Source organism: Enoplosus armatus, chromosome 23 (genome assembly GCF_043641665.1).
Source record: "Enoplosus armatus isolate fEnoArm2 chromosome 23, fEnoArm2.hap1, whole genome shotgun sequence".
In the NCBI taxonomy this organism is placed as follows: Eukaryota; Metazoa; Chordata; class Actinopteri; order Centrarchiformes; family Enoplosidae; genus Enoplosus; species Enoplosus armatus.
The window spans coordinates 12,016,092-12,042,136 of record NC_092202.1 but is presented as its reverse complement, the minus strand read 5'-3'; the positions used below and the strand labels follow the sequence as shown (position 1 = coordinate 12,042,136).

The following is a 26,045-nucleotide window of genomic DNA, read 5'->3' as shown; positions in this document are numbered from 1 at the left end:
TTTTGGATTCAGCTGGAGTCGTGTCTGTCCTGTATTAGCATTGGATGGGTTGAGTCTACTACTAGGAAAAAGGAAAGGATTATGCAAGATTGTTCCCAGTTAAAGAGCGAACAAGCTGGCCTCAGTGCCAGCCAACACCAATGTTAATGTACACACTGTTCAAAAACATTTCCGAGTGCCACCAGAGCTACCTGGCTTTACCGTCACTATTGTTAGAAAATGTCCCTTGAGAAATCAGGTCTGAAACAACAACAGTGGAATTTATAAAATGCATGTAGGTTAAGCCAGCCTTGGGACTGAGCAGAAAAAACCTTAACTGTGGTAGGCTTGACAGTGTGTAGTTAATGTCTCCCCCAAGCGATGAAAGAGGGGAACAACACGAGACCAAAAAACTGGGACAAAGAAGACTGTTAAATCATAATTATAAATAGTATATTACATGGAAAGAATTGGGTACATTTTGGCTGATACCACGTTTCAGCACACCGAGATTAATACAAGCGTACTGCATGCCTGTGGTTCACAACCTTTTTGGCTTGTGACCCTATCAAAATGTAGTAAGGTCTATTTGCAGCCATTCACAGGTTGCATATGTCTAAGAGTTGTGAAAAGTTAACCAAAGAGTCATTTTTCTTCTCAGACTGATTGATCTGAATACGTTTTAAAGGCCTGAGATGGTAAATGTGTCCAGTAATTGAGATGAACAGGATAAAGATGAAAACATTGTTTTGAATTGCGGATATACATTTTGCTTTCCTGTCCTGCTAATCATCTCACAACACACGAGAGTAATTTTGTAGTAAATTATCCCTCATGAATGGAGATGCAGACAGCAAAGGGGACTCTAATCCAATGTATGTCTTTGCCTTCAGTACATTTGTCAGCAAGAAGCACACAACACTACATGCTCCAAACGTGTCTGTGCAACACAGTACAATCATTTTGTGCATTACTGATTCTTGACAGGACCGCAACTTAAAGGACTACCTCCTTGTGTTCGTGTACTTGATCTCTGTATAAACAATATTGAACAACAGCGTGGGAAAAGCCCAATCAAGTGTGTGATATACCTGTGTCTCAGCAATAACTACTACCCTTGATGTGCCAACCACAACAGTAAATACAAACACTGCAACAACTACAAATTGTCATTTTGTTCACATTAATACAGGGGAGAGAATGAACGCAGACCCCACTACCAGAAATCATGCAGTCAAGGTTCACACATTCACAATGGTTAGCACAACCAGAGTGCATTGGTTAGGTCTCACTCTGGGTAAACCACCTGCTTGCTCATGGTATCTCCCTAGCCAGGTTAATATGAATTGTACACAAAAGTCAGAGAGGAGGCATTCAGCTACAAACGAGTCTGCCCGACGGTGTCACGAAAATAAGCAGCGATACACGTTTAGGTAGGAAACAACAATCTAATGGGTTTTAACTTGTACACCAGTCGTATAACATAAAAAAAACAAAATAAATTTTAGTGGTTAGTATTATTGCATTTTCCATCATGCTTTGCCGTATTGTTTATATGTGACGTAGGCAGCTACTTCCGGGTTTTTTCTCACTTTTGCAAACTGATATAAACATTTGCGCTCGATACACTACAGTCTCTATGGTTTACTCCTCAAGTCTCACTTGTTATAAATGTTGGATAACAAGCGAGAGTTCCGTTTTTAGCTTTGGATTTATTCATCGACTACAGGGGTACCTGAACAGTGACATACCTAACTATCTCTCTGATAACTACAGTATAAATAACGTCATATTTTTGCAACTTCCCTAAATCAAATGACCAAACAGTTAGTATACTGCAGTTTAAGTACAGCAGGACCAAAACATTTATTATTATTACTATTATTATTGTCATCCGTTCCATTTTTATTTAGGCGGCTCCACTGTCAAACGACAAGCCCCTTCCACTTTTTTTAAATGGGCAGATACAGACGCATAATGAGCTTCGGCGCCGCCTGGTGGAGAATCAAACTAACTACATCCTTATTTGGCAACACTGTCGGGAGGTGGAAGTGCACCTGCACACTTGCGAATGCGTAGAACATTGGACAATATGCAAAACCTTATTTTCAGTTACCTCACAAAGACCCATACTTAAGAAAAAATGCATTAATATTACATAGGCCTATTATATTCCTAAAAATGCCACTATTAGCATATGTACTTTTTTTTGACGACATTAAAATAAAGCGTGATATTTAACGGAAGTGTAGTAAACATGCTTTAATGGCTCATTAGGCTAAGCACCATTGGACTGTTAATAAATTAGCTTGGGAGAAAGAGGCTATTTCCATCAATTATGACGATTACCTAAACACTCATCTTTCCTTCATCTTCAACTGCAACTTTATCCACACAAAAGTGTCTTAAAAAGTTAAGTAACGTCAATAAAAGCTGACGATATTCCGGGCAGCAAACTCACAAACCTGGTGTGGGATGAAGAAAGTGGAGGGCCGACACGCGCCATTGATGACATAACAACTCGTCCACTGAACTCCAAAAAAGTTGTCTCAAAGTGACGTCACGGTCGTTCCTCCAGCAGAAGACGAAATATTGCACAAAGGTCTTGATAAAAATACCACAGAGATAATACATTTAGCAACAAAACTAAGATAACGTTACGCATGTTGAGCGCAGGTAACAGATACGCGGCGAAGTTAGGTGAAAAGTCCTTAACTAGGTGCACGTGCGCTGCGCCAACGGTATGCAAATTGACCGGAAACTGTATTTTGTTTGTTGTTGTTTTTCTAAATATATATTCTTGGTTTATTTAAAAACTAATATAAACTAAACTAATGAACGTTTGATATACATTCTTTAAACACAAACTTTGTATGACAAAACAGAAAATTAAAAATCACAACAATAAAATGTAATGATAAAAGTTAACCAGCCTTCACTTAGACCGGCTTGTTGCCAAAACAGACCAACACAGTCTGAACAAAGAAGTCACCAGCCCACAAAAAAAATTCTCATTGCAGAACCAGGTGCCGCTCTGCAAGGCTAAAGGGCCAATGTGATAACTTTATAAAACTTGTTGCAATTGCAAATAGCATTCAAATAAAGACACAAGCTGTAAACTGACCTCCTGAAGGTCACATCAGTCACACTGCTGCTCCACGTTTTGCTTTCTAATCGTTGGCTGCATCTTTAGCCAGGTAATTACCTGTTAAGCCTCTCTGACGGAAGAAGGAGGTCAAGAGGGGAAGGAAAAACAGAGCTGGACAGTATAGTGTGCAGCCATTCACAACACAAGTGGAGCACTGCTCAAGGAGGACGAGAAGGCCTGTGCTGCTCGACTTCTTGTTGTTTTCTTTTCTCACCATTTAGGACAGGGAATTAAGGTAAGCAAAATGGCAGTGATCGCTGGGAAATCAAAGATTGGCAGTGAAACCAAAGTTTTTTTGTGAGTGAACGTATGGATACACAGTGTATGCCTCTGTTTATCCACAGCATGTCCAAGGCAGGAGAGAGGACACCCTCTACAACTTCGGTCGACTCAGCCTCAACAGATGGGTATGTTTAGATTCACGTATACGTTTATCACAGTATTTGTGTAGTTTTCTGAGTGTGACAGACAATCCAGTTTTTGGAGATGCAGCCATCCCTTGCATAGCATGTTCTTTAGTTGACTTACCACCAAATATACAACCCAAGAGAAAAACATGTTAAGTGGGTCTTTTTGGTCTGTAGCAGTAAGGTTCACATGCCAATAAAAACCTTTCACTGTATAATCATGGCATCTTCAAATCTTGGTTGACATGTAAGGTATGCACTTGCCTTGTTGCTATTTGTTGTTTGTTTGTTTTTCCAAGGTGTAGCAAGGATGGTACCCCCAAGAATTCCCCACAAGGTTCAGTCTCTGAAACACCCAAGAAATCACCCAAGAAGTCCAAGAAAAACACTGAGAGTATGAACAAAGTATACAACTCCGTGCTCAACAGTGTTTTTGGGGCGGTAAGTAGCCGACACTCACATTTTGTGATTTAGACATATTGTATAGTTGAACTGGATGTGAGCATCTTCTTCTTGGCTCTGACCTCTGCTGTGTCATTGTGACCTTTGACCTATACAGCAAGGCATTGCTGAAACAGTTGAAGTTATAGCTTAATTGTGATTGCTATTTTCACTTTTCATACAAACCCCCCCTTTCCTGCCACATCTAAACACACTTTTATTCAATAAAATGTGTGCTTGCCCTAATTTTGTTATACAGTTGAACATGACCCTGACAATTTAAAGCACCCTGATCTTCTACTAATAGCCATTGGCTGAGAAAGGCTTGGGGATTAACACACTTAAAAATCTATGATTTATATGAATAAGATATTCATAATACAGTGGATGCTCATTACCAGTTAAATGCACTGTATGTCAGACATTAAAACGTCGGAGTCAGAAGTGAGGTGGAAGTCAGGCAGTGTACTGATCTCTCATAAGGGGGCCATCACTAAGCCTGGTGTGTCTGTAGTATTAGTGGCTCATTAGTTGAGGCTTAATGCCACACTTTATTAGGGTTATCCAAATGAAGAGTACTGCCAAACACCTGGTTGATTTAACTTGAAACTTTACCTTTTCTGTTGTACCTGTGTATAAAACTAGATTAATATATCAACACTATTTTCATTTCTGCAGGACCGAGAATTAGCTCAGGCTGAGTTGGACGGTAAGTGTCAATCTGAAGTAGTACCAGAAACCAAAAAAACCCACCACAAGTTCAGCACTGAAATATTGTATCAAACAAAGTACATTACCATGCAAATGTATCAGTTACTGTTAATATAAAAAACACAAACCCACATTAATTATGAACTTTATATTTATTTTGGTTGTATCTCTCAGTCTCGTTCCATTTCCTACCCATTTTTTTCCACATTCGTAAAAACGCACCCTTGTAACTGACACTATAAAGTTATTTTCTTTGCTTTTTCAAATTAATATGGAACTGGATTGAAACCTAAAAGGTTTGTAGTGTCTGCGTGTAAAAATAGATTTTTCCTCTGTACTGTAATTCAGGTAATTTTAACTTCATCATATAGTACATACTGTAGACAAATGTCCCCATGGATTGTAAAAGTTGACACATTTTGGCTGTGGCCAGCGGATTTGTCACTCTTCACACTTACCAGTCCCTTATTAGATTACTTACTAGACCAGAATAGTAAAATCTGTAATATTTTAGAATATTACAATATAATTAGGATTGTGATGTTGCAGCAATTGCATAACCGTCAACCATTTTGCCCTGATAAACCACTTCTGGAACTGCTGTTGTCTCTTTGTGACCCCTGACCTTTCTTACAGAGCTGCAAGAAGCCTTCAAAGAGTTTGACTACGATCAAGATGGATACCTCAACTACAAGGATGTGGCTGAATGCATGAGGACCATGGGATACATGCCCACAGAAATGGAGCTGCTGGAGATAGTACAACAAATCAAGATGAGAAGTGAGCTGATAAGAGACCCAGAACAAGAACTTTATTTGTTCACATAAAAAAAATGCTTATTTGTTTGGCTGTTTTTGCCACTGAGCCCCTTTTTCAATTTCCTGGCATCTCTCCTCTCTGCAGTGGGCGGGTTAATGGATTTTGAAGACTTTATCGAACTGATGGGACCCAGGATGATGGGAGAGACTGCTCACATGCTGGGGCTCAAAGAGCTCCAATCTGCCTTTGTACAGGTCAGTGGACTGACGATAAAACAATCAACGTAGTTACTAAATCACAGCAAAAGGAAAGAAAGGATCAGTCAGATTAATTGCATTAAATTGTGTGCATCGTGATTAGAGCAAAAACAAAGGATTAATAATTGAATAAATTGCAACAAATTAAATTGTACTTAACAGACATCTTCCTGTTCATTTCGTTGCATTTTCATCACCTTCTCTGTTTGTAAAAGTTTGACCTCGATGGAGATGGAAAGATCAACCAGGAGGAGATGAAGGAGGCGGTCAAGACGCTGCTGGGGGAGAAACTGAAGAAAGGAGAGCTGGAGGAGATATTAAAGGAGCTGGACATTAACGCTGATGGGACCATCGACTTTGAAGGTGAGAATAAGAAGTTCAGGCACCAACACATTTATATGGCTGACTCATCACCCAGAAGTGTGTGTGTGTATTTCACATTGTTGGTCATAATCATGTGTGACATTTCATGCATGTGTAAAGCGCTCTGAACATCATTGGCCCTTTGCTGTGTTTTGTCTCCTCTCTCCTCCTCTTCAGAGTTTGTGATGATGCTCTCCATTCGCTAGCTGCTGAAAAGGCCAGGAGACACTTCAGAATCATTCTACACATAGAACTACAGTGACAATGTGGTAATGTTTGTAATGTAGGTATAGACAACATAATGTGTGCCTAACTCTGTAATAATTAAGTATGAATACTGCATGGATCCTGTATGGCATCAAATATGGTGCGTGCAAGTTATCTTGGTGAACCTTTTGCAGTGATGTAACATGTAAATAAGACTGAAATGTTTTGCTATTTTAATAAAGAAATCAAAGTTATGTGAGTTTCCTAACCATGCCTTGCAATTAAACAACATGACACTATTGTAAAATGCAATGTAATAAGTAATTGACAGGACTGATCACATTTAAACCTCTCAAATAGACTTTATTCCAAAAACTTTTATTCCTTCCAGGTCATTGTCAAACAAAATGCAAATGATAATGGAATTATCATCTAGAGAATATAAGTTAAATATAAATTAAATTCATTATCAATTGTTAACAACAATGCAGCGTTGAGCTTTGTCAGGTCTACCGTCTTCAGGATTGGAGAAGCATTTGCACATCCAAAACCATGGTGCAGGTGTTAAAACCAAAAAAGAAAAAGAAGTCACATTTCAGAATAAAATCCCACATCAGGCCAACATTTGATGGTGGCACTGGAACCAACCAGAAGCAGACCTTATCTCCTACATGAAAATCTAAAAGCTTATCACTACTGGTAACCTAATCTGCTTAATATTATTATTATTATTTTTATTATTATAACATCAAACTATATGTGCACACAATTCAGAAAGATCTGCAACATGCAGCACATGTAATCTGCTGAAATTAAAGTCTCGTTGTCGGACAAGAAACACAGTAATGAAGGAGAGATACTCTTAAACTCCTAAAAAGCATAGAGTCACACTGGCATCAGTGTTTCACGGGAGGAGAAAAGGTGGAACTGGGCTTTAAGGAATGCACACTCATGATTTCCGCCTGCCCAAAGAGCTGTCTGTGTTTTATTCTGCACAAAACACATTCGATAAAGTCACATCTATCTTCTTCACAGTTGGTCACAATATAACTTCGTAAAAAAATGTTGGTTTTCATCTAGTCTTGAATGGAAAAATCCCAACAATGGGCTCTTATACTATGCGTGCAGTGCCAGGATGTACCACCACAACCGACATGTCCAGAAAAAACAAAACATATCTCACATAAAATATATCACTCCTCACCAAACCCTATTAACTTCTGTTTCTGTGTCTTTCTTGGCCAGTAAGTGCAGCAGACTCTGTGTCGGCATGCACGTGCTAAAAAGGGGCGACGGCAAGAAAAAACGCTTGGTGTGAAATTTAAGACACTTCCCGTCAATTAGCAAGACGGTAAATATTGCACTCTGTCTTTGAGTTTAAATAAATTCAACATTTGTTTCAAGACTGAAAATCATGCTCGGGCAAAGTAAAGGCTCCCTACATTACGTCTGTCTCCCATGACTTGTCTATTTCTTCTCCTCTTAGGGGAATGTTTGCTCCAGCTTTTGTAAACTTTATGACAATCAGAAAATACCATCCATAAAGCAGATTTTGTAAACAAATGCATAAGTCTTGCTGAGTTATTTTGAACATACTGTGCACTTAGCATGGTGCTCACATTGGCAGGGTTGAGGGTATTCAGGCGTCCCCACGATGACACACACTAAAACTGGATGCATTCATGATACTGTAGGGTAAAGGATGCTGCTTTGGATACCGAATGGTATAAGAATGCATGTTGGATCATTTCCACAGCTTTGTGAGACTATTATGGATACATTCAGCAGTTTTGTTACTGTATGCTGAAGGTATGTCATGAGCATTTGTGGCAAGTTTGGACCAACATCATGCACAAGTGTACTGTCCAATGGTCACACTGCAGTCACTCAAAATCACATCACAACAGCCTTCGATGTACAGTCCAAAACACAACAAGCAAGTGGCTACAACACCTACACCTCTCGTCTTTCTGTCTCTACATGCTATCAAACCTCTCAATTCCACTTCTTCTTCATTCTTCTTATTTCAGTCCCCCTAAATGGTAGATAGATAAAGATGGATAAGCTTCTTCTACTTTGTCTATCCACAACTCACAGTGTCTTCACAGAGCAACAGGACAGCTGCTTGGATAGTAAGACTTGTAGGCGACCTCCTGTCGCCTACAGCTCGTTGGTCAGCTCATCAGCAAATTCGGCCATGATGTCATGCACCCAGATGTCCCTTTCCTCCTGTGATGTGTCCACCAGGAAGACGGTCAACTTCCTGTCCCACGGGTTAGTGGCTTCCTGTACGGCCTCCAGCTGGGCCACAAGTGGTTTCTTCTCCACGTGGTTCCTGAAAACAATGGAAGCTTCCTCCGACCAGTGCCTCGGCTTCACGCCTGCAGGGGGAGACAGGTTTAAAGGTTAAACCCACTTCTATGTCGATGATACAATGTAAACATTTAATGCTACATAAAAGAAACGCCCGCTTGCTATGTTCATGACCATTCCAATGATTTACTAATATGCTTTTTGTCTTTAGAAAATAGAAAACAGCTAAATCATCAAATGTTGCCCATACATGTACTTGTACATTTGAAAGAAGTTGTTGTCTGCATATGCACATTACAGTGGATTTTCAACAGAATCAAGTTGACATTCTTTACAATAAATTTATGCACTTCACATTAACCCTCTATTAAGAGATTTATGGTTTAAAAGCATGCAGAGCTAATCTCTTGTTGCTTTTTTAAATCATTTTTCAACAAGTGTAGTGTAGTGACTTAGAAATATAAAGTAACATTAAATGGAAATACTCAAGTAAGGTCAGAGTACCTCATAATAATATTTACGTACGTAAGTAAAAAAAGAGTTTGGACACGGCCTTAGTAACAGCCATCAGACTCAGAGCTCTGTATGGACGTCCACTCTACTCACCAGCCAGCTGAGCAGTGATTCCCTGGAATGGCAGCTGTCTGAACTCTTTGATCAGAGGTCTGAGCTGGGTGCAGCTGACCAGCTCATGTTTGCCGTAATCCAACTCATACACGGACACCAGCCCATTGGTCAGAACTCCCTTCACTAACACACGATGCCAGCTGAGAGAAGAGGAGGAGGAAGAGTTGATTTATTTAGGCAAAGCAAAGCTGCTTCCATTTGGCCCGTTATTGAATATCCACTACAGACAGAAACAGGGCAGAAGGCACCACAGATACTCAAATCAGAGTAACAGATTATACTTTTATTCATTGTCTTGCTTTGAGCCAGAGCTGTCAGTGTTTAAAAGCAGTATCAAGACTGGTCAAGGTCTTAACAACACACTTTGACCAAATTTTCAGTTGTGCACACTGTTTTCATAAAATCAAATTAAATTAAATCAGGGCTTAACTCACTTGTTCTCCACTTTAGCGGCGTATATCTGATTCTTCTCTATGTTGAGAGCTTTCTCCTCTGTTTTATTGTAGTAGAGAATCATCTCTCCCATCAGCACCACCAGTTTGTACATATCCCTCCAGGGCTGCAGTACAAAGTGGCCTGGATGGCACGCCACTGATACATAGACGTCCACATTGTTTCCTGAGAAGATAAAGACTAATGTGAACACAGTAAGGTCAAATACTGGACTAAACAGCACTAATACATACACGGTGGATTTCATGACTTAGAATATTTTTTGTCTTTAATAACTAAGATTTCCACTTTCTTCCATTACCTGCTGGGGGCAGCTCTAGTAATGGAGGCAGCTGGAGAGAGGATGAGGGGTGTGACGATGTCTCTGGAGGGCTGGTGGTGGTCGCGTTCCCTCCTCCACCTCCTCTGGGTCCCGATAGAGTCCTCCTGAGATGAGGCTTGGCTGGGACAGAAGTTGACATTGGACTTCCATTGGTGGAGTCACTGGTGCTGGATGTCTTGGAGGACAAAGAGGGTGTGGAGATCTTGGCAGGGCTGGGAAATTAAACAAAGAAATTTAGTGTATCAGGTAATATATAACTCTTAGCTGAACATAAGCTAGATAACACAGATGAATACAGAAGCAGCAGAAACCTGTGGCTTGTCAGGAAAACATCTGGCCGCTTTTTGAACAGGTCAGACTGGGCCATCTGATGGTTGAGGCTGCGGGCCGGGTCGTGGAAGTTCTTGTCGGTGAAAAGGTGGACGTAGATGCAGCGCTTGGTTTCATCTGCCTTCGCAACCTGAGAACAACAAGTGGAGAAGAGAGGGACACACCTCTATGAAGACAGCGGTAAAATACTACTAGTTGTAGAAGGGGCAAGTGAGTTAGATTTTATCAGATTGACAAATGTTGACAATGTGAAAAGAAATCGCTACTCATTTCCATGTCAAAGATTCCCAAATAAACACATTTGAAGGCATAATTTGGGTGATTTCTAAAACAAATCCTTATCGCCATTCATCTCATGACAACTAGCATGAGGTAAAAGAAACTGGAGGTCACGCAGCAATTTACCTTCATGCTACAGTCTGTGGTGTTGAGCACTTTCTCACGAAGCCATTGGACTGCATCTGGAGTCCAGGACCCAACGCTGACAGCCAGGTCTGCTAGACAGCACTTCACAGCCTAAACACAGGTTGCCGGATGTCATTTTCTCAGATAATCTGTAGGACTGTATGAGGAAGTTGCCCTCACTACACTACAGCACCACCAAATTCTCCTTTGAACAAATCATTGCTCCTGACTGTTTTTCACACTCTGCATTTGAGGACACTGATGCTGACCTGTGGCGGGATGGCCATGAGGTCACGGAGGAACGGCGGTGGGATCTCTCTCAGCTCAAACACCTCTACAGAAGCCTGGACGCCCACATCAATGAACAGGATGTCCAGCACTCTGCTGCCATGAAGGTTGGTGATCTAATGACGGAAACACAGGCAAGGAAACCTCACATTTTTTACATTAAAAATGTCAAAAGCTTCGATGACCACAGAAGGGATCAAAATAAATAAAATGGCTTCCAAGTAGTATATGGAGGTATAGATTATTATAAATAGTGGCTGTTTGTTGATTTTCTGCCACTTTCAAATTATGTCTCTCTGCTGTACCTGTTACCATCTTACATTTAAAATCTAAATCTAGATAACAATAGAGGGAAGGGGGGTTGTGTGCAAAGAATAATGCAGTATTTTGGATGTTAAGTTAATTAAGACGACTTTTTGATCTCTGGCCTCTATTTTGCAATAGTGACTTTATTCCTTTAGTCAGTCCAACATCAATCACATGTGGATTTGTTTAATAATTTACACTCTGTGCTGCAGGCAGCAGCAGTGCCGTCTTACCTCGACACGGGACCATTTGCCTTTGTAGCGAGCCAGACATCCTTTCCCACAGAAAGGTCTGGACACCAGGAACTCTGATGTTACCTGGAACAGAAACATGTTTCTTCAAGAAGCATTTATCATCATGTTATTGTTAAATCTGACTGGGCTTCCTCTGGCTGGGTGTGGTTACTATGTGTAACTGCTGCTTTATGACTGCAATAAAAATGATACTGTAAAAGCTCACACAAACTATTTCCCAGGTCCGTCCAGCCACCCAGGTCTGCTGCAGGTGTACACTGCATCAAAGATTAGGATTTTAGATCTGTGGCTGCTTGAAATGGAAAGGGGTTGTCGATGTTTGAAGAAATGAAGGTAGCAAATATTAGACTTATGAATGGTTGATTTAATCCTAGAAATACTTGATTGATGACACCAAAGTCACCAACAACAGCAGAGGGAGTTACCCCAACTATGGATAACCAAACTGGATATTAAATTGACAAAGTTAATCTCTGAACTTCCGTCTGACGAAAAATAAAAAACAGACCATCCAGTTTGTTACAGGTTGTGGAAATCATTGTTATGAAGTATGTAATGAATGAATGACATGTATAAAAATCCCTTCCCTGCATGCTTGATGATTTTGAATACACTGTCTCGGGAAACAGATGCAAGCTTTGGTAAAAACACATTACCAGACGCTACACTGTGTTTACCTAAACACTGACGCAAAGTGTTACTGAGCCTTCAAAGGACAGCAGTGGCACACCTAGAAAAAGCATCAGCTCCACCGTGCTGCTAACAGATTAAATGGCTTGGCAATGTCTTAACTCCAGATTATCAGACTAATCTCAATCTGTCCACAACTCCTGCCTGAAAGAAGCAACACAGCACAAATACATTAACAAAAGGCTTTTAAAATGAATGTCAGAGTCCTGGTCTACTCCGTTTACTCCCTGTGAATATGGCGGCTACTAAATATGCTGGAGTGAACGTGTACACAAGCTTTTGGTCAGACGATCATCTTAAAAGGACACATAAGCACACGGCAAGGAAGGTGTATATTTTTCTCTTCTTATTTCCGGTCAGGAGTATGCAACACATCTGTGTGCACCCCATGTGTGTTCCGTTTAGAATTAGTAATTCTATATTGTTAAATACATATATACAGACATATGCTAATGCAAACCTAAACCTAAAAAACCTGTAAAGCTACTCAAAGAAAAGGCTGACGAGCAAGAAAAAACTGAAATGAACAAAACACAAAGAAGCAAATGAAATGGGAAAATGCTCTGAAGACTGGAATAAGTATAGAGGCTGGTAGGTCTACAATGGAATCAGTAACATAAATAGAACTAGTGTTTACATAGACTGTACATTTTGTAGGGAAGTTATCACCCTTCACAACCCTCCTCCTACAAGAACAAAGGCTCTAACAGTAGATGCCACGGCTGTTCCTCCACAAGTGAGGTTCTCCTTGTATCCTATGTGTCAGTAGTCAGTGTTGTCCTCATAGGTTCTATTTGTTAACATAATTATACTAACTGCACCATAATGAATATAATGTTAAAGGATGTTATTCTGTACTTTACTTATTGTCAATATGTCCCTTGAAAAGACCAAAACCAACGATGCATTATTCCATCTCTCAATACTTTCAAACTTCCTTGTCGTGTCTGTGGGACTCAGTACCAAGCCCTACTGAAGATGTAAATATTCAAAAATGGGTCCCCAATACATAGTTTAATTTCCTAAAAATGCTGGACACTTTTAGCAAACATTACTTAAACAGGAGTAATTAGTGCATTTTTTCTGGGACTCTTTTCGGCTGGCCTACAGCAGCAGGACAATGAATGTGGGATTGAGTCAAAATAAACGTGCCAATGTTCACTGTAATGAAAGAACCTGATGTGTTTTAGGTCAACAATGGAGCTCTATGGCACATTTGTATCACCAAATGACATAAAAAAAAAGCTTTTACAGTTTCAAAAAGGCACTGAGACATCAAGCGTAGCATGGTGTTGACCTGTGAGTGGAAGTACGTCTCTATATTCTCCAGTATCTCAATCAGCTTGGCGAGGCCTCTGGAGGGCAGCTGGCAGTAGATGGTCCCATCTGAGCAGACGCTGCTGACAGTCACGTTCATGTAAGCGCTGTTCACCTGAGGAGAGCCATCGATAAGAGTTTAGTGTGCTGTACACACACACACACACTGACCCAACCACACACAGACACAAACTCTCCTGTACCTGTAATGGACTGGCCAGCGTCTTGTCCTGCAGGGCTTTCATGCAGGCAGCGTTGATGTTGACATCATCATCCTGCGACGTGTCGTACAGAACAACGAGAGGGGTCTGCCCTCTCTCCAGGATCTCAGCCAATAGGATCCTTCCACTTGCCATTGTCTCAAACTTCTTCAGAACAACAGGCTCCTGACAGAACGGCTCCAGGCCTGGATACATAAACACACGCGCACACACACACACACACACACACACACACACACACACACACACACACAGTTACAGTGTATTACAGTTTTAGTTAGTAGTTTTAATAGTTGAATGGTGTAGGAGAAAATAGGAGGGTGAAACAAGAAGGATAAAGCAAGAAAGTGTTTGTTTTCCGATTCCTTTACTATTCCAAATGACCTGACCTTTTGGATACCCTGATGATGTGTTGATTCAATTCAGACTCACCTGCCAGTTTACACTTGGTTGCCTGGAAAGGCAGTTGGAAAAATTTCTCATGCAGCTCAAACACTTTGGTTTTGCTGATCACCTCTGAGAAGCCATGATCCACGTAGTACACCTACAGAGCCAAAGACCACATGGATAATTCATATTTCCTCTCATCTCAAAATCTCACAGTTCACCTGCTAACCTCCCCCGTCCTCTGCCTTACAGGGCACCTCTGATCCTCTGAGTGTGGAAAGATTTCTACACTTTTTTATTTGTCTTGGATCCATCACTTCAGTGACTCGTGTCTTTGGTTATTTCCTTGACTTCTCACCTTGACCTTATTGGCCGTGACCTCACAGACTTGTGCCCTCAGAATCTCCTCCTCCTCCTCTGCCCTGACGGCAACGAGTTGGCCCGAGGATGGAGACGTTAAAGGAGTTGGACTGCTTTGGTCCAGGCCGTAAAACTCCCTCATGTCATCCTCCATGGACTCCTGGGCCTGGGAGTAACCCTCACCAATGTACCTGAGAGAGGAAGACAGACAGACAGTGAGGGATTTATGCACATTATTTTTTATCTACAGTGTTACAGCACATCCACACATACACTTCTCTCCTACCTGAGTATGACTCCATTGGTGTTGGTGGCCTCCACCACCAGCACAGAGGGGTACTCTTCTTTGGGGATCTGCAGAGAAGGCACAGCATGGTTACTGAGCCTCCTCCCCAGCTCCTGCCTCACCCTCTGATCCTCCTCACTGACAGAGGAGTTCCTCCTATTACAGTTCTCATCCTCTCCTCCTCCGCCTCCGCCTCCACAGCTGCTCCTCCTGTACAAGATGGCCCTTTTGGGGTTGTCTGGCATCGGGTAGTCGATGGTGCAGATGTCAGAGAGGAGGTGAAGGTTTTCCAGGACATGTCCTGGCAGTTTGGTCTTGTAAATAAATAAAATAAAATATATTAAAAAATGTATATTAAGTGCAGCTCCCTCCTGAAGTAGGTAATGACATGTATATGATGGTGTTACTGACTTTGTATGTGTCCTGGAAGAGCTTGGGCAGCGCGTGGGCCCACAAGCCGTTGGAGTACTTCACCAGCAGCTCCTCCAGTTTCAGCTTCAGGTCAGGGCTAAGGGTAGCAGGGGAGGAGGGAGGGCTGGGGGACGAGGAAGACGATGGTGGAGACTGAGGAGAGCGGGAACCAGAGCGAGTCAGATGGGCGCTAGGGGGTCTCTGTTGAGCGGGGGACTGCAGGGGTTTGTCTGTGGGGGTGTTTGAAGTCGAGACGGGGGCAGAGGTGGGGTTTGGGTTAAGGACGGGCGAAGGGGAGGAGGATGTGGTGGTCTGTTCCTTGGCGGGGTAGAGTAGCAGCTCTGATGGGTTGCTGCTGCAGGTTTTCTCTACCTGGAAGAATAAATGGATTCCTTATAAACCACTTTTTGGAAATGGTATTAATTTGTTGTTTATGGGAGTGACCCTCTGCCATGAAACAACATTTATCTTTGGTGAAGTAATTGCTTCACAGTGACATAAGGAGTACATACAGCGCATATGTGTGTCCAGGTATCCAGGTCTTTGATGGCCTCAGTGGGCAGGTCCTGTTTGTACAGCTCTCTGTAGATCTGGGGCAGCTTTGACACCCAGAACCCGTTACTGTACTTCCCCAGGATCTCCCTGATCCGGCCCTGGACCTGCTGAGGGTTGTAGGGCTTTCCTTTCCCCGAGCTGAGGCTGTCATTCAAATTCAAGGGTGCTGGACAAATGGAGGGAAAAAAAGCACAGAAGAGGAGAGAGATTTCACATACACATGGCTCCTGATAATTCTGGATGGCATGGCATGCTTCCCCAAAACAAAGGCACTTGAGTCTTGAAAGAGATGGATGATTGGAATCATAAAAGAGAGAAGGATAGAAGACTGATAATGAGGCATATTCACAACCAAAGTTATGCTTCCTTTTGCCCCTGGATTTGTCTTTTGATGGACTGGAACTTGTCTTTAGGTTCAAATTAGCTAGATAAGAAGACAGCTAGACAGAAGAAACCAGCCCCTTCGACCTTCAGGCTTCTTTTCCTTTAATAAAACTTTAGCTGCAAAAGTGGCCAGACTGTCGGAAACTACACTAAAACATGCTGCTTAAACTCTATTGAGATTCATCCAAATATGGATATTAATACTGGTTATTGCCAAAGCCTTCTCTAATTAAGCTACACTGAAAACACATTTGATATTCAAGTGTGAATCCCTAGAATGACAATAATCAAACCAGTACCTCGCACTGTCAAGAGTCGCATTAATATAATTTCCTCCTCAGGGATGTCTCTTTACATTCAGGAAGCAGAGGCATCCTCTGTCTCAAATGGCTGGAGCCTCCAACATATGTGCCTCAAAGCTATGTAGTTCACTACATCCCAGTGCTATACAGATCATAACCCTTCTTCAAACAGGAAATATGACTACAAACACATTTTTAGCTTAAGTAAAGACTTGTGGGAGAGAAAGCAAAGAGGAGGGAGGCTCACACAGACAACTGGGAGCTGGTTTAACTTGAAAGCTTTGAAAATACAACCTGTGTCTACAGGAAGCTCAGAGGACCAACTGAGATGTTTGTTTCCTTTACACATCACAAAATAACAAAGGTCCATAAGAGACGGACGGATGTGATTTGACACTTCAGCACAGCATGACACATGAAAACTGTCCTTTACTTAGTTGAGTCTTGAATGTAAATGTCCTCAGCTGGCCAGCATTTGAATCGTCTGGAGTAATACAGGTCTTGGCAACATTCCTGTTCGTTTAGAGGACAAAAAGCTACACAAAAAATTATTTTTAGCATACTAAAAAGCAGCCTGTCCTACTTACGGCCAGTCTGTTGGGAGTTTCTGGAAAGGTGAGCATGCACCTCCTTCTGAAACCGCGATGGGAGGGTCATCCTCTTGTCTGACCTGGACACAAGAAAACAGAACAAGGAGGAGCATTACTTACTACGGGCTCTAGAAGAGAAGAACATTGTGAAGAAGACAGACTGGAAACCTTAAAAGAAAGCTATGACATTCTCCATCCATCATCTTTGTGCATAAAAAAATCACAAACTTCTGTTTTAAGGCTCGGCTAGGTCTGGCTCTGTGCTGCATGTCCGATCCTTAATCTGTGATTAGGCAAAGGACTGTTAACATCTCAAAGTCTAACCAGATAACCTACTTAAGTTCCGTGAAAGACAAAGTCTTTTTTGTTTTTTTCTTCAATACCACAACCCATTAATCAAACTGTCGTCATCCCCCATTAGTCAAGAACAATGGGTCGTGAGATACAGCACACTGGATACTGCATTGCGCTGTGTGTAGCATGTCTGATGCTACTCCTCAGACTTAGTCAGTGACACAAACTGAGAATGAATTTTTGTACACATAGCCGAACTGATTTTAATGTCAGTAATTCTATCTTGTAGGTCAATCTTATCCTTCTTTCAGCCCCTCCTGTATCCTCTTCTCCCCATCCTAGCATGCCTGCTATTTAGCTCAATCACCTCTATTATACAGTAACTGCTTTGTTTATTATTTTCCTTTCTCTTGATTCAGTCTGTCTATCCTCTACTCGTCTCTCTCTTCAGTCACAACTCCCAGCTCACCCTGATGCAATAATGCAATCAATAAACAGAGCAAAAGGGCTATTTACTTTGGGACCCTAAATGGCTGTGAAAAGGTTTGAAGGACTTTACTACCCATACATAGATCACAGAACAACATAACGTCACCACTGCTGGAGGAAGTCAATGACCAAAACTGGCTTTATACTGTAATGTTTGTCCAGTAGATTGTGGTTAAACTGTTTTCTGGAGCTTGTCAGGCTGAAGACTGCACTTCTATTTAGATTTTACTTCCATTATGGTACATTTCTTGACAAAGAAACCTGTGTGAACATCTTTGTTGGAGTATGGTTTTAAGAGTCATCCAAGGTGCTACCCAGCCTGTCACACAACCTCACCCTCATACATTCTCTCTCCAGGCGGAGGCAGCATTTGTCTGAACACCCACAACACTCTCTCCCTCCTCCTAGCATTTCTCCTTTGCTTTTATTTTAATAAAAGTATTTTTTAAAACTGTAATTCGATGTTGGTTCTCTCATTTTGTTTGCTGAATTTACCAATTGTACTGCTAGGCATCCCATAGTGTACCTGCAGGCACAAACACACACACACACACACACACACACACACACACACACACACACAAATGATGATAACGCTGGCCAGCGTGCTGTCCAATGGAAGATCTAGAGAGATACAGAGAGATGTGCTGATTCACTCTGTGTCGGTTTAGAAGAGTTAATCTACCAGAGAATAGAGCGGGGATTAGAAAGGGCTCACATCCCCCCCGCTCTAGGCTCGTGTCCCCTGCCAACACACCAGGCTTCCCACCCTGCTGCCCCATTGTACTGCGGAGGTCCAGTGGCACACTGGACACCCATGGTGACACTGACAGAGGACTGATGTCAGTTGTTTTCACAGTGGACGGACGAACAGAGCCGTAGAAGGATGGAAGTGGGAGAACCAGTCAATGAGCTGAATTAATCTTGATTCATTATTCATTCATTAAGTAATGCAGATAGATAATATCTCTCAACAATGCTTCTAGATGGCTTCTTCAATAACAATGAATCAGATTTTTAACTCAATCCAGGTCATGGTGAATGACAGTAGGACTCTGAAGCCAAAGTCTATTGGAATAAGTATCAATTTTAGAGAAGGAAAAATATATTTGGGGCAATTACCAGAAAAGGGGGGATCAAAGAATAATTATGAGCAATCTACCGATGATTTAACAGAGAGTGTAAGAGAGAGAAAGAAGAATGGTGGGGATAAAGGAAAGACACAAATGAAGGTGAACAATGAAAATGTGTCAAACATGAGGATGAGGAGACAAAGAGAAAAGAGACAGAAAGAGGATGTGAGAAAGTGAAGGGAGGAAAGGTACAGACAGAGACAGGCAGAGAGAGAACCAGAATAATCTAGGGGGCACATCATCAGCCCAGTGCTGAATAAGCACCAGCGGGGAGGCTGTTTGCACTCAGAAACCAACCAGAGTTCAAGCGGGCTCCCATTCACCAGCAAATGTATTCTGATTCAACTCAGACCACACAGGTGGGAAGCTTGAACATTGATTTTCATTGACTTCTGGCTGTAGTTTGGACTGGCTGGTAGAGTGACAAGAAATTATAAGAAAGAGGTGAAAGATATGTAATTCACCACTCTAAAACATCTTCAAATTACCCCCAAAGATATTTTTTTGTTTTTGCAATTATCTTTGACAGTTGAGGGGATTATGAAAGCATGTTGCACTGCAGAGTGAATCTAAAGGAAAATGTTGGCATTGCATCTGTTTTTTTTTGAGCACGTTGGTCATTTGCACATTCCTCTACTTTGATTTCCTTAGCAGTGTGGACGCCCGGTGGATGACTTCCACACATCTAATTGTGCTATAAAATCCCACAAATATGTAGAGACCAAGCTTCAGCATTGGGATGTGAGCTAAAGTTGTCTTTTCAAACTAAAAGCCTGCAACAAATCATATTTTGAATTAAAAATCCCATCTCAAACACCATAAAATCATCTATATTCATAAACATATTTGAAGTGAAGTAACCTCAGTGAATAATTATTTTGAGCTTCTCCTCTTTGCCCATCTGCTTGCACCAAATTAGCTCCTAACCATTCCCCTCACTCACTTCTCTGTAGGTGGGTTCCCTTTCCTGTTGGGTGTGTTCTGATTGGACATCTTGTTTGGATGCGCCCCAGTCTTGCCCTCTAACTGGCCATCCCTCACGTCCCTTGCCTGTCTGAAGTCTCCATGTCCTGCCCCTCGGCCACCTCCGCCTCCTCCTCTACCACCACCTCGCCCACGGTGGATCGGCTGCCTCAGAGAGGTTTGAGGTTTGGCTGCACAGAAAGAGAAAGCAAACAAGAGAAGTAAAACAATGGACTTTAAGTACACACACACAGGCGCATGTACACACACACACCCTGACTCAGCTAAACCTGATGCTGAGACAGGGCAGTGTGTCTGTCTGGAGGGCACAGTGTCATAGATAGTTCAATATCTGTAGACACAGTAGATCTGATGAACAACATCATAGCTCCAGCAAGCAGCAACAACACAATACAGCTAATTAAAAATTAAGTTTCAAGCAGCTGACAAAACTCTCCTGTACCTGCCTAGTTGGATCTGTCATTTTAAACTCCCAACTGGATTGTGAAGTAAATGGGTCGGGAGGGACAAAGACATACGCTTATTTGCTCCCATGTCACTGCATTAACCATGGAGCTGGAGCAGGGAGTCGATTAGCTTAGCTTAGCAAAAAGACTGGAAGTAGGGGAAAAACAGGGAACCTACCAGCACCTCCAAAGCTCAGTAATTAACTTGCTGGGGAGGTGAGGGAAAAGCAGCAGAGACTGACATGTTAATTAACATGTTAATTACTGAGCTTTAGAGGTGCTGGTATGTGTATCTTTCAATTTTGGAGAAAGCCAGGCTAGCTGTTACCCCTTGTTTCCAGTCTTTGTGCTGCATTAAATTAAGCTAACCCCTGGCTCTAGCTGCTAATAGTTAATGCACTACTCATCTAGCTCTCACGGATAAGTGTATTTCCTTTAATACTTTTCGAAATGTTATTTTGTGTGACAGTGATTGCTATTAACAGCTGAAGGGAAATAGACAGCACAATTCAGGAGACTGTGGTTACACTAATATTTAAGGTGAATGAAAGTATGTGTCTAAATGGGAAGTGGGGCTCTACTGGAAAAGAGACTTTATAATATAGCATACAATATATATGCTATATATTTACACCCTGAATTAAAAAAAATACAGTTTTTTGTTGAAAACTTCAACCTTTATTGCATGATTGATTCTTCTGAACAATCCTGTCCTCGGTTTAAGACTGGGAACTTCTCTACTAGCGGAGAAAAGTACATGTAGCACCAAGTAGCAGGATTCTTCTAATATGATTAGAAAACCCAGTAACTGTAACAAGTGTGTGAACACTGTGTGTTCAGGAAAAAGCCCGAAAAGTCAGAGTGCAGTTATCCTAACACAGCACCTCTCAGTCCAGCCCCTCATCACTTTGATGTTACATCATTCAAGCACAGCGTGACCGGCATGGCATCACATTTCTGGTAAGTGACATCACCAGTGCACCCTTAGTCATTTCCACTCCCACACTCCCTCTTCTTTTTCAGGTCTTCTCCTACTGCCTCCTCTTTTATCTCCACACGATTCTTCATCTCTCTTGTCTCTCTCAGCAAGATCCAGAACTTTCTCCTGCTTTCTCGTCCTCTCTGTTCCCGGCTGAACCTCATCAAATCTTCCCAGTGACAAAACACAACAAGCAGCTGCGTCTTCGAAAGTCATCAATATTCTTTTCTCACTGAGTAAATATGCTACTTCAATCAGCTACTGGCAGTCAGTCAATTAATAAATCAGCCAATTAATTAATCAATAAAACTTCCAGACACGCACATCACAGAAACACAGCAGACAGACACGAGCTTAAATCCACATGCAAATATAGGCAAGGAGAAGTACACACACACACACACACACTCAGAGCAGACGCCGCGTCACCTCACCGGCATAGACACACAGTCGCTGGTCTGTCTCTGCCTGAATATCAATATCCTGGTGAGGCAGTGGAGGACAGAATGAGAGGGAAAGAGAGAGAGAGGAGGAGAGGTTGATTTGTGAATCAGCTGCTCTTCGCTTGCAGCTGAGTCTCAGCCGCTATGGGCTGCATTAGCCTCAGATCTCAACACCCCACCCCTCTCTCTCCCTCCTTGCCTGTCATCTGTCCGCCCCCACCCTCCTTCCCATTTCACCATCCCCTCTGCTTTTCTTATCCTCGACCCTCTCGCTGCCACTCCTCCTCCTCTCTCTTTCTCTCTCTTTCCTGCACTACCACCTCCCACTTCCTCCTCTGACTCTCTGAGAATATTCTGCAGCATCACAGTCTAGCGGAGGTGTATGCATTAAAAAGACACTTGTGTATGTGTTTATGTACGTGCGTGCGCATGTGTGGCGGGGTTTGTGTGATCACATGTTTGCACATGTGCATGCATGGTAGTGGTAGAGTGTGTTTATAGAGCAGATAAAGTCAGAAAAAGATTACATTTTTGTACATATATAAACCCGATGAACCTCTGCAACCCTGAACATTGTGTATCTGTCTGCTTGAGTGAGTGTGTGTGTGATATTCTTAGTGCCTAAGGTCCTGTCGGTCTCCACAGAGCAACATTTAAAACAGACCTGTCATTAATCCACAAACTGTTGGGCTGCACCACAGAAAGCATTTGCAAATGTTGCACAGTACTGATACAGGCGCTGGATACTTTCTAGTTTTCTCTTTCTGCAGCAATGCTGCACAGTAGCACTGTTGAGTGGTTGTTATGGATGGAGAACTAAATATAAATTTCTAGGTTACGCTTACTGGGACTGAATTAGATAATATTTAGTTGTGTAAAATGTGTTTACTTGATGGTATGATAAAAACATAGCATAAGAATAATCCAGATATTATTTACTCAAAGGAACTGAGCAAAACTGCTTTGTCATCACCAGTATGCAGACAGGAGGGATTTTATACAGCCAAGATATACAGTCAGTGGCCCACTGGCCAAATCCAGGTCACCTTTCGTAATTTCAAGACGTTAAATAAATAATTAAAAAATATTTCTATATTCACAATAAAAGGACTTAAATACATTTTGTGTCACACCATATGTACTGCATATCAGTGCTGATATTGATACAAAGGCTTGCATTCACGCTGAGTTCTCTTTGCTATGTTGTCAAACATGTTTTGAATAGTGCAGCGAAGTAGTCATTCATTCAAGTCCATGTATTGTTCTATTCCAGTGTTTGGACACACAATGGTCCAACACACACAAGACACCCAACACCAGTTCTTCTTGCAATGTTACAGAGTAGTAGCAGCACTGGGCCACAGAGCTGACAAACTATTCATGATTCTGTCTTTTTAATGTGCATACTTATTTGCACTTCCTACATAAAACATACAGATTACATACAGAAATCTACTTGCTACCTGCTGTGAACTTATGAGAAATACAATTACAAGCTTTCAAAGATAAGGCATTTGTAATGATGTTAGATTAGCTTTGGGATACATTGCATGTATACTCCTTATATTTTAGCAGTAACTGCAATGACATTTAATCCAATACCTAACTTTAAAGCCACCTTGTGACTCAAACACCTGTGTAATTAGATAGAGCTAAATGTGTGTTCTCCAGAAGAGGCTGATAAAAGAGAAAGTATATAAGATTACAGGTGGTATGTGGTGCTTGTGTCACTGGATTATAGTTTCCTGATGAATACTATAATGGTAGACCCATTAGATCCAAAACCACTGCCTTGCCAATTCTGTTCTCTCTAAATTTCTCTAAATTACTGTCTCTCATAGAGAACCTGTGAAATCCCACATGCACAAAGGCACCTTGTAATGTTTTTCAAACCCTCCATAATTGATTTAGCTTGGACTAAAGTTGTTCAGCCTCCTAGCGACCAAAATAGTTGAGGTACTAGCCCAAAGCTTTGCATGCTAAAGATTTCTGAATGGGGTTCAATCAAAATAGTAATATACATACTTATAGAATTGATCATCATGTTTAAGATAAGTTAAAGAAAATGGCTGTGTAGGTGTGTTAATGTTTGCAAATGCAACTAAAATAGTGGTCCACAATCTTACCATTGAGGACGAGTGGGGCGGCCGGTTTGACCCTCATCTGTGTGTTGACTAGGTGGGGTCGGCCTGTCTTCTTGGAGCTGCGCTGACGTGCCACCACCTTAGCTATATGGGCTGTCTCATTGGCCCCTGAGGCAAAGCACAGCATCTGGAGAGAGGGGGGAGTAGACAGACAGATACTAATATCAATAAGAGATTCATCACAAGGTTGAGCAACTTCTTGCCTCCTATTGAACCCCCTTATCCAAATTATGCAGTACTTTGGATACTTTGTGGTATGGGGTGCTCCAATGTTTTTAAATTGAGCCCCACACACACACACACACACACACACACACCTCTCCAGAGCGGTTGCGCTCCATGCGGACTAAAGTGGGCATGCTGGCTAGCAGTGCGTCCAGGTGGTTGTGTCCCATCTGTTTGTGTGGTATCTGATCCCCGGTCAGCTCCTTGTACTCTGACTGCAGGCGGGACAGTGACACTCCACCTTTGTTGGCCTGGAGGACAGCCCGCAGCATCTTCTTCACCACCTCCACATCAGCCATCTGAAAAAAACAAAACCAAAAGCAATTCCATAAATAAGCAAGCAAATAAACAAACCTGATGCAGAAACAGAGGAGTTGAAAAGTGTAAATGGAAACAAACCTGTAATCTTACAATAACTAGTCAAGAAATGAACACTGACGAGAGAAATACTGAATTAATCGATATAGACTGGATTAATATATTGACAGATATGGAGTTCTTAAAAAATCTTTACTACCTCATATAAACCTTGCAAAAAAAAAGAAAAAGAATGGCTGACTAGTTAGGCAGGTTTGTTGATCAGATCCAAAGCAAACAGTGTGCAAGGCTAAACCTTGTTACAGAAAAATTATAAATGTTATGTTATAGCCACAAAGTATTAATGTAGCCCCCTGCAGACATTTTGGTAAAGAGCTTTAGGTTCAATATGTTACCATCTCCCTGTAGAAAAACACTTTCACTTTGTCTGCAGCCAAACCACACCACCCTGCAGAGGAATTTACAATACTCTACAAAGTACAAACCCGAGCCATTATGATCTTTGTGAAAAGTGTACTACACCTCAGTATTCCAACAAATATTCGGAATAATAGAAAACATTTCTATCATGTATGAAATACATGATAGAAACGGACGTGGAGACACACCCTCGACAAACAGCTTCAGCTTTAAGCAAAGAAGTCTGTCCAGTGCAACACTGTAGTTCTTAATAACAAGTGGCCAACCTGTATATTCGGCACTGAGCCTAGATGATACTGTGATGAAGGAAAAGGTGCAAACAAGTGAAAAGAAGTTGTCAGATTTACCGAACTAGTTATAAGGTAAACGCGTTAGATGGCTTTAGGCCACTTGTTGATATGGCCACTTGTTGCAGCGCAGACAGCAGACGGGACAGTGAAACTATGAATGACGTAACGCGTCACACTTCAACTCCACACCCTCCATCGGGACCAAACTATTTGCATGAAGTTTCGCTGTCTTTTTTTGTTTTCTAACCCGAACGATCCTTAAATGGTCATGACAAACTGAGAGACGCCGGCAGAATATACCAGACCAGGTATACAGTCCGCTCAGGCAACGATACTGCGCGAAACATCGAGTTAAATCCTCCTGCCACCACGGGGTAGCGGCTTGTCAAGCTAGCTAGGGAACGCTATCACAAGACCGGAAGCACATAAATGTTGCCTTCATAATAAAACTGCAGAGACTTGCCGAGTGCTTTTACTAAGCATATTAGTCACACAATTTACATTTTGAAAGTAACTACCGGAAGTAACGTTGTGTGTCCTAGCTGAATTGAAAGCTTTCGAGCCGGGAGCGTAGAAAGAGGCAAAATAAACACCCGGCAAAACTTTGCCAGGAATGAGTGTTATAAAAGTCCACGTAAGTCAGAGTAAAAGCTACAAAAACCAGTCTACCTTGCTCTAAACAGACAGGGATGGTGAAGTCAGGACCTGGTCCAGTCGCTGTCAGTTGCTGTCACCGCCACAGGGCTGAGCTGCGGCCGGAGATCTGTCCCCGGAGAGTCTGCCAGCCGGTCCAGGCACAGCCTCTCC

General features: G+C 41.9%; 2 protein-coding genes and 1 pseudogene across 2 annotated transcripts; 1 reads left to right on the top strand and 2 right to left on the bottom strand.

Moving 5' to 3' along the window:
• Positions 1-1,168: 1,168 nt before the first annotated feature.
• Positions 1,169-1,322, bottom strand: LOC139306351 (U1 spliceosomal RNA; annotated as a pseudogene).
• A 2,150-nt stretch (positions 1,323-3,472) lies between these two features.
• LOC139305968 (calcium-binding protein 2-like) lies at positions 3,473-6,271 on the top strand. The gene is made up of 7 exons (XM_070929922.1): positions 3,473-3,534; positions 3,840-3,975; positions 4,654-4,684; positions 5,323-5,466; positions 5,590-5,699; positions 5,918-6,065; positions 6,243-6,271. The coding sequence occupies exons 1-7, from the start codon at positions 3,473-3,475 to the stop codon at positions 6,269-6,271; spliced, it is 660 nt and encodes a 219-aa protein (XP_070786023.1).
• Positions 6,272-8,432: 2,161 nt separating this feature from the next.
• tdrd7b (tudor domain containing 7 b) lies at positions 8,433-24,509 on the bottom strand. Its single transcript, XM_070929868.1, has 20 exons — positions 24,303-24,509; positions 23,968-24,112; positions 19,933-20,143; positions 17,071-17,153; positions 15,755-15,963; positions 15,528-15,614; positions 15,243-15,458; positions 14,832-15,145; positions 14,544-14,736; positions 14,231-14,342; positions 13,781-13,983; positions 13,558-13,692; positions 11,550-11,633; positions 10,992-11,126; positions 10,723-10,833; positions 10,299-10,447; positions 9,967-10,199; positions 9,647-9,830; positions 9,192-9,352; positions 8,433-8,653 (listed from the first exon to the last, which is right to left on the bottom strand). The coding sequence occupies exons 1-20, from the start codon at positions 24,507-24,509 to the stop codon at positions 8,433-8,435; spliced, it is 3,393 nt and encodes a 1,130-aa protein (XP_070785969.1).
• Positions 24,510-26,045: the final 1,536 nt, after the last annotated feature.

What these genes read in the sequence shown, in the direction of transcription:
- tdrd7b (XM_070929868.1), bottom strand. Translation starts at nt 24,509, where the DNA reads ATGGCTGATGTGGAGGTGGTGAAGAAGATGCTGCGGGCTGTCCTCCAG. An exon ending in AGCGCAACCGCTCTGGAGAG is followed by an intron (nt 24,113 to 24,302) that starts GTGTGTGTGTGT and finishes CCCTCTCTCCAG; the next exon opens with ATGCTGTGCTTTGCCTCAGG. An exon ending in AACCAAGTGTAAACTGGCAG is followed by an intron (nt 13,984 to 14,230) that starts GTGAGTCTGAAT and finishes TTATGTATCCAG; the next exon opens with GCCTGGAGCCGTTCTGTCAG.
- LOC139305968 (XM_070929922.1), top strand. Translation starts at nt 3,473, where the DNA reads ATGTCCAAGGCAGGAGAGAGGACACCCTCTACAACTTCGGTCGACTCA. An exon ending in GACTCAGCCTCAACAGATGG is followed by an intron (nt 3,535 to 3,839) that starts GTATGTTTAGAT and finishes TCCAAGGTGTAG; the next exon opens with CAAGGATGGTACCCCCAAGA. An exon ending in ACAACAAATCAAGATGAGAA is followed by an intron (nt 5,467 to 5,589) that starts GTGAGCTGATAA and finishes TCCTCTCTGCAG; the next exon opens with TGGGCGGGTTAATGGATTTT.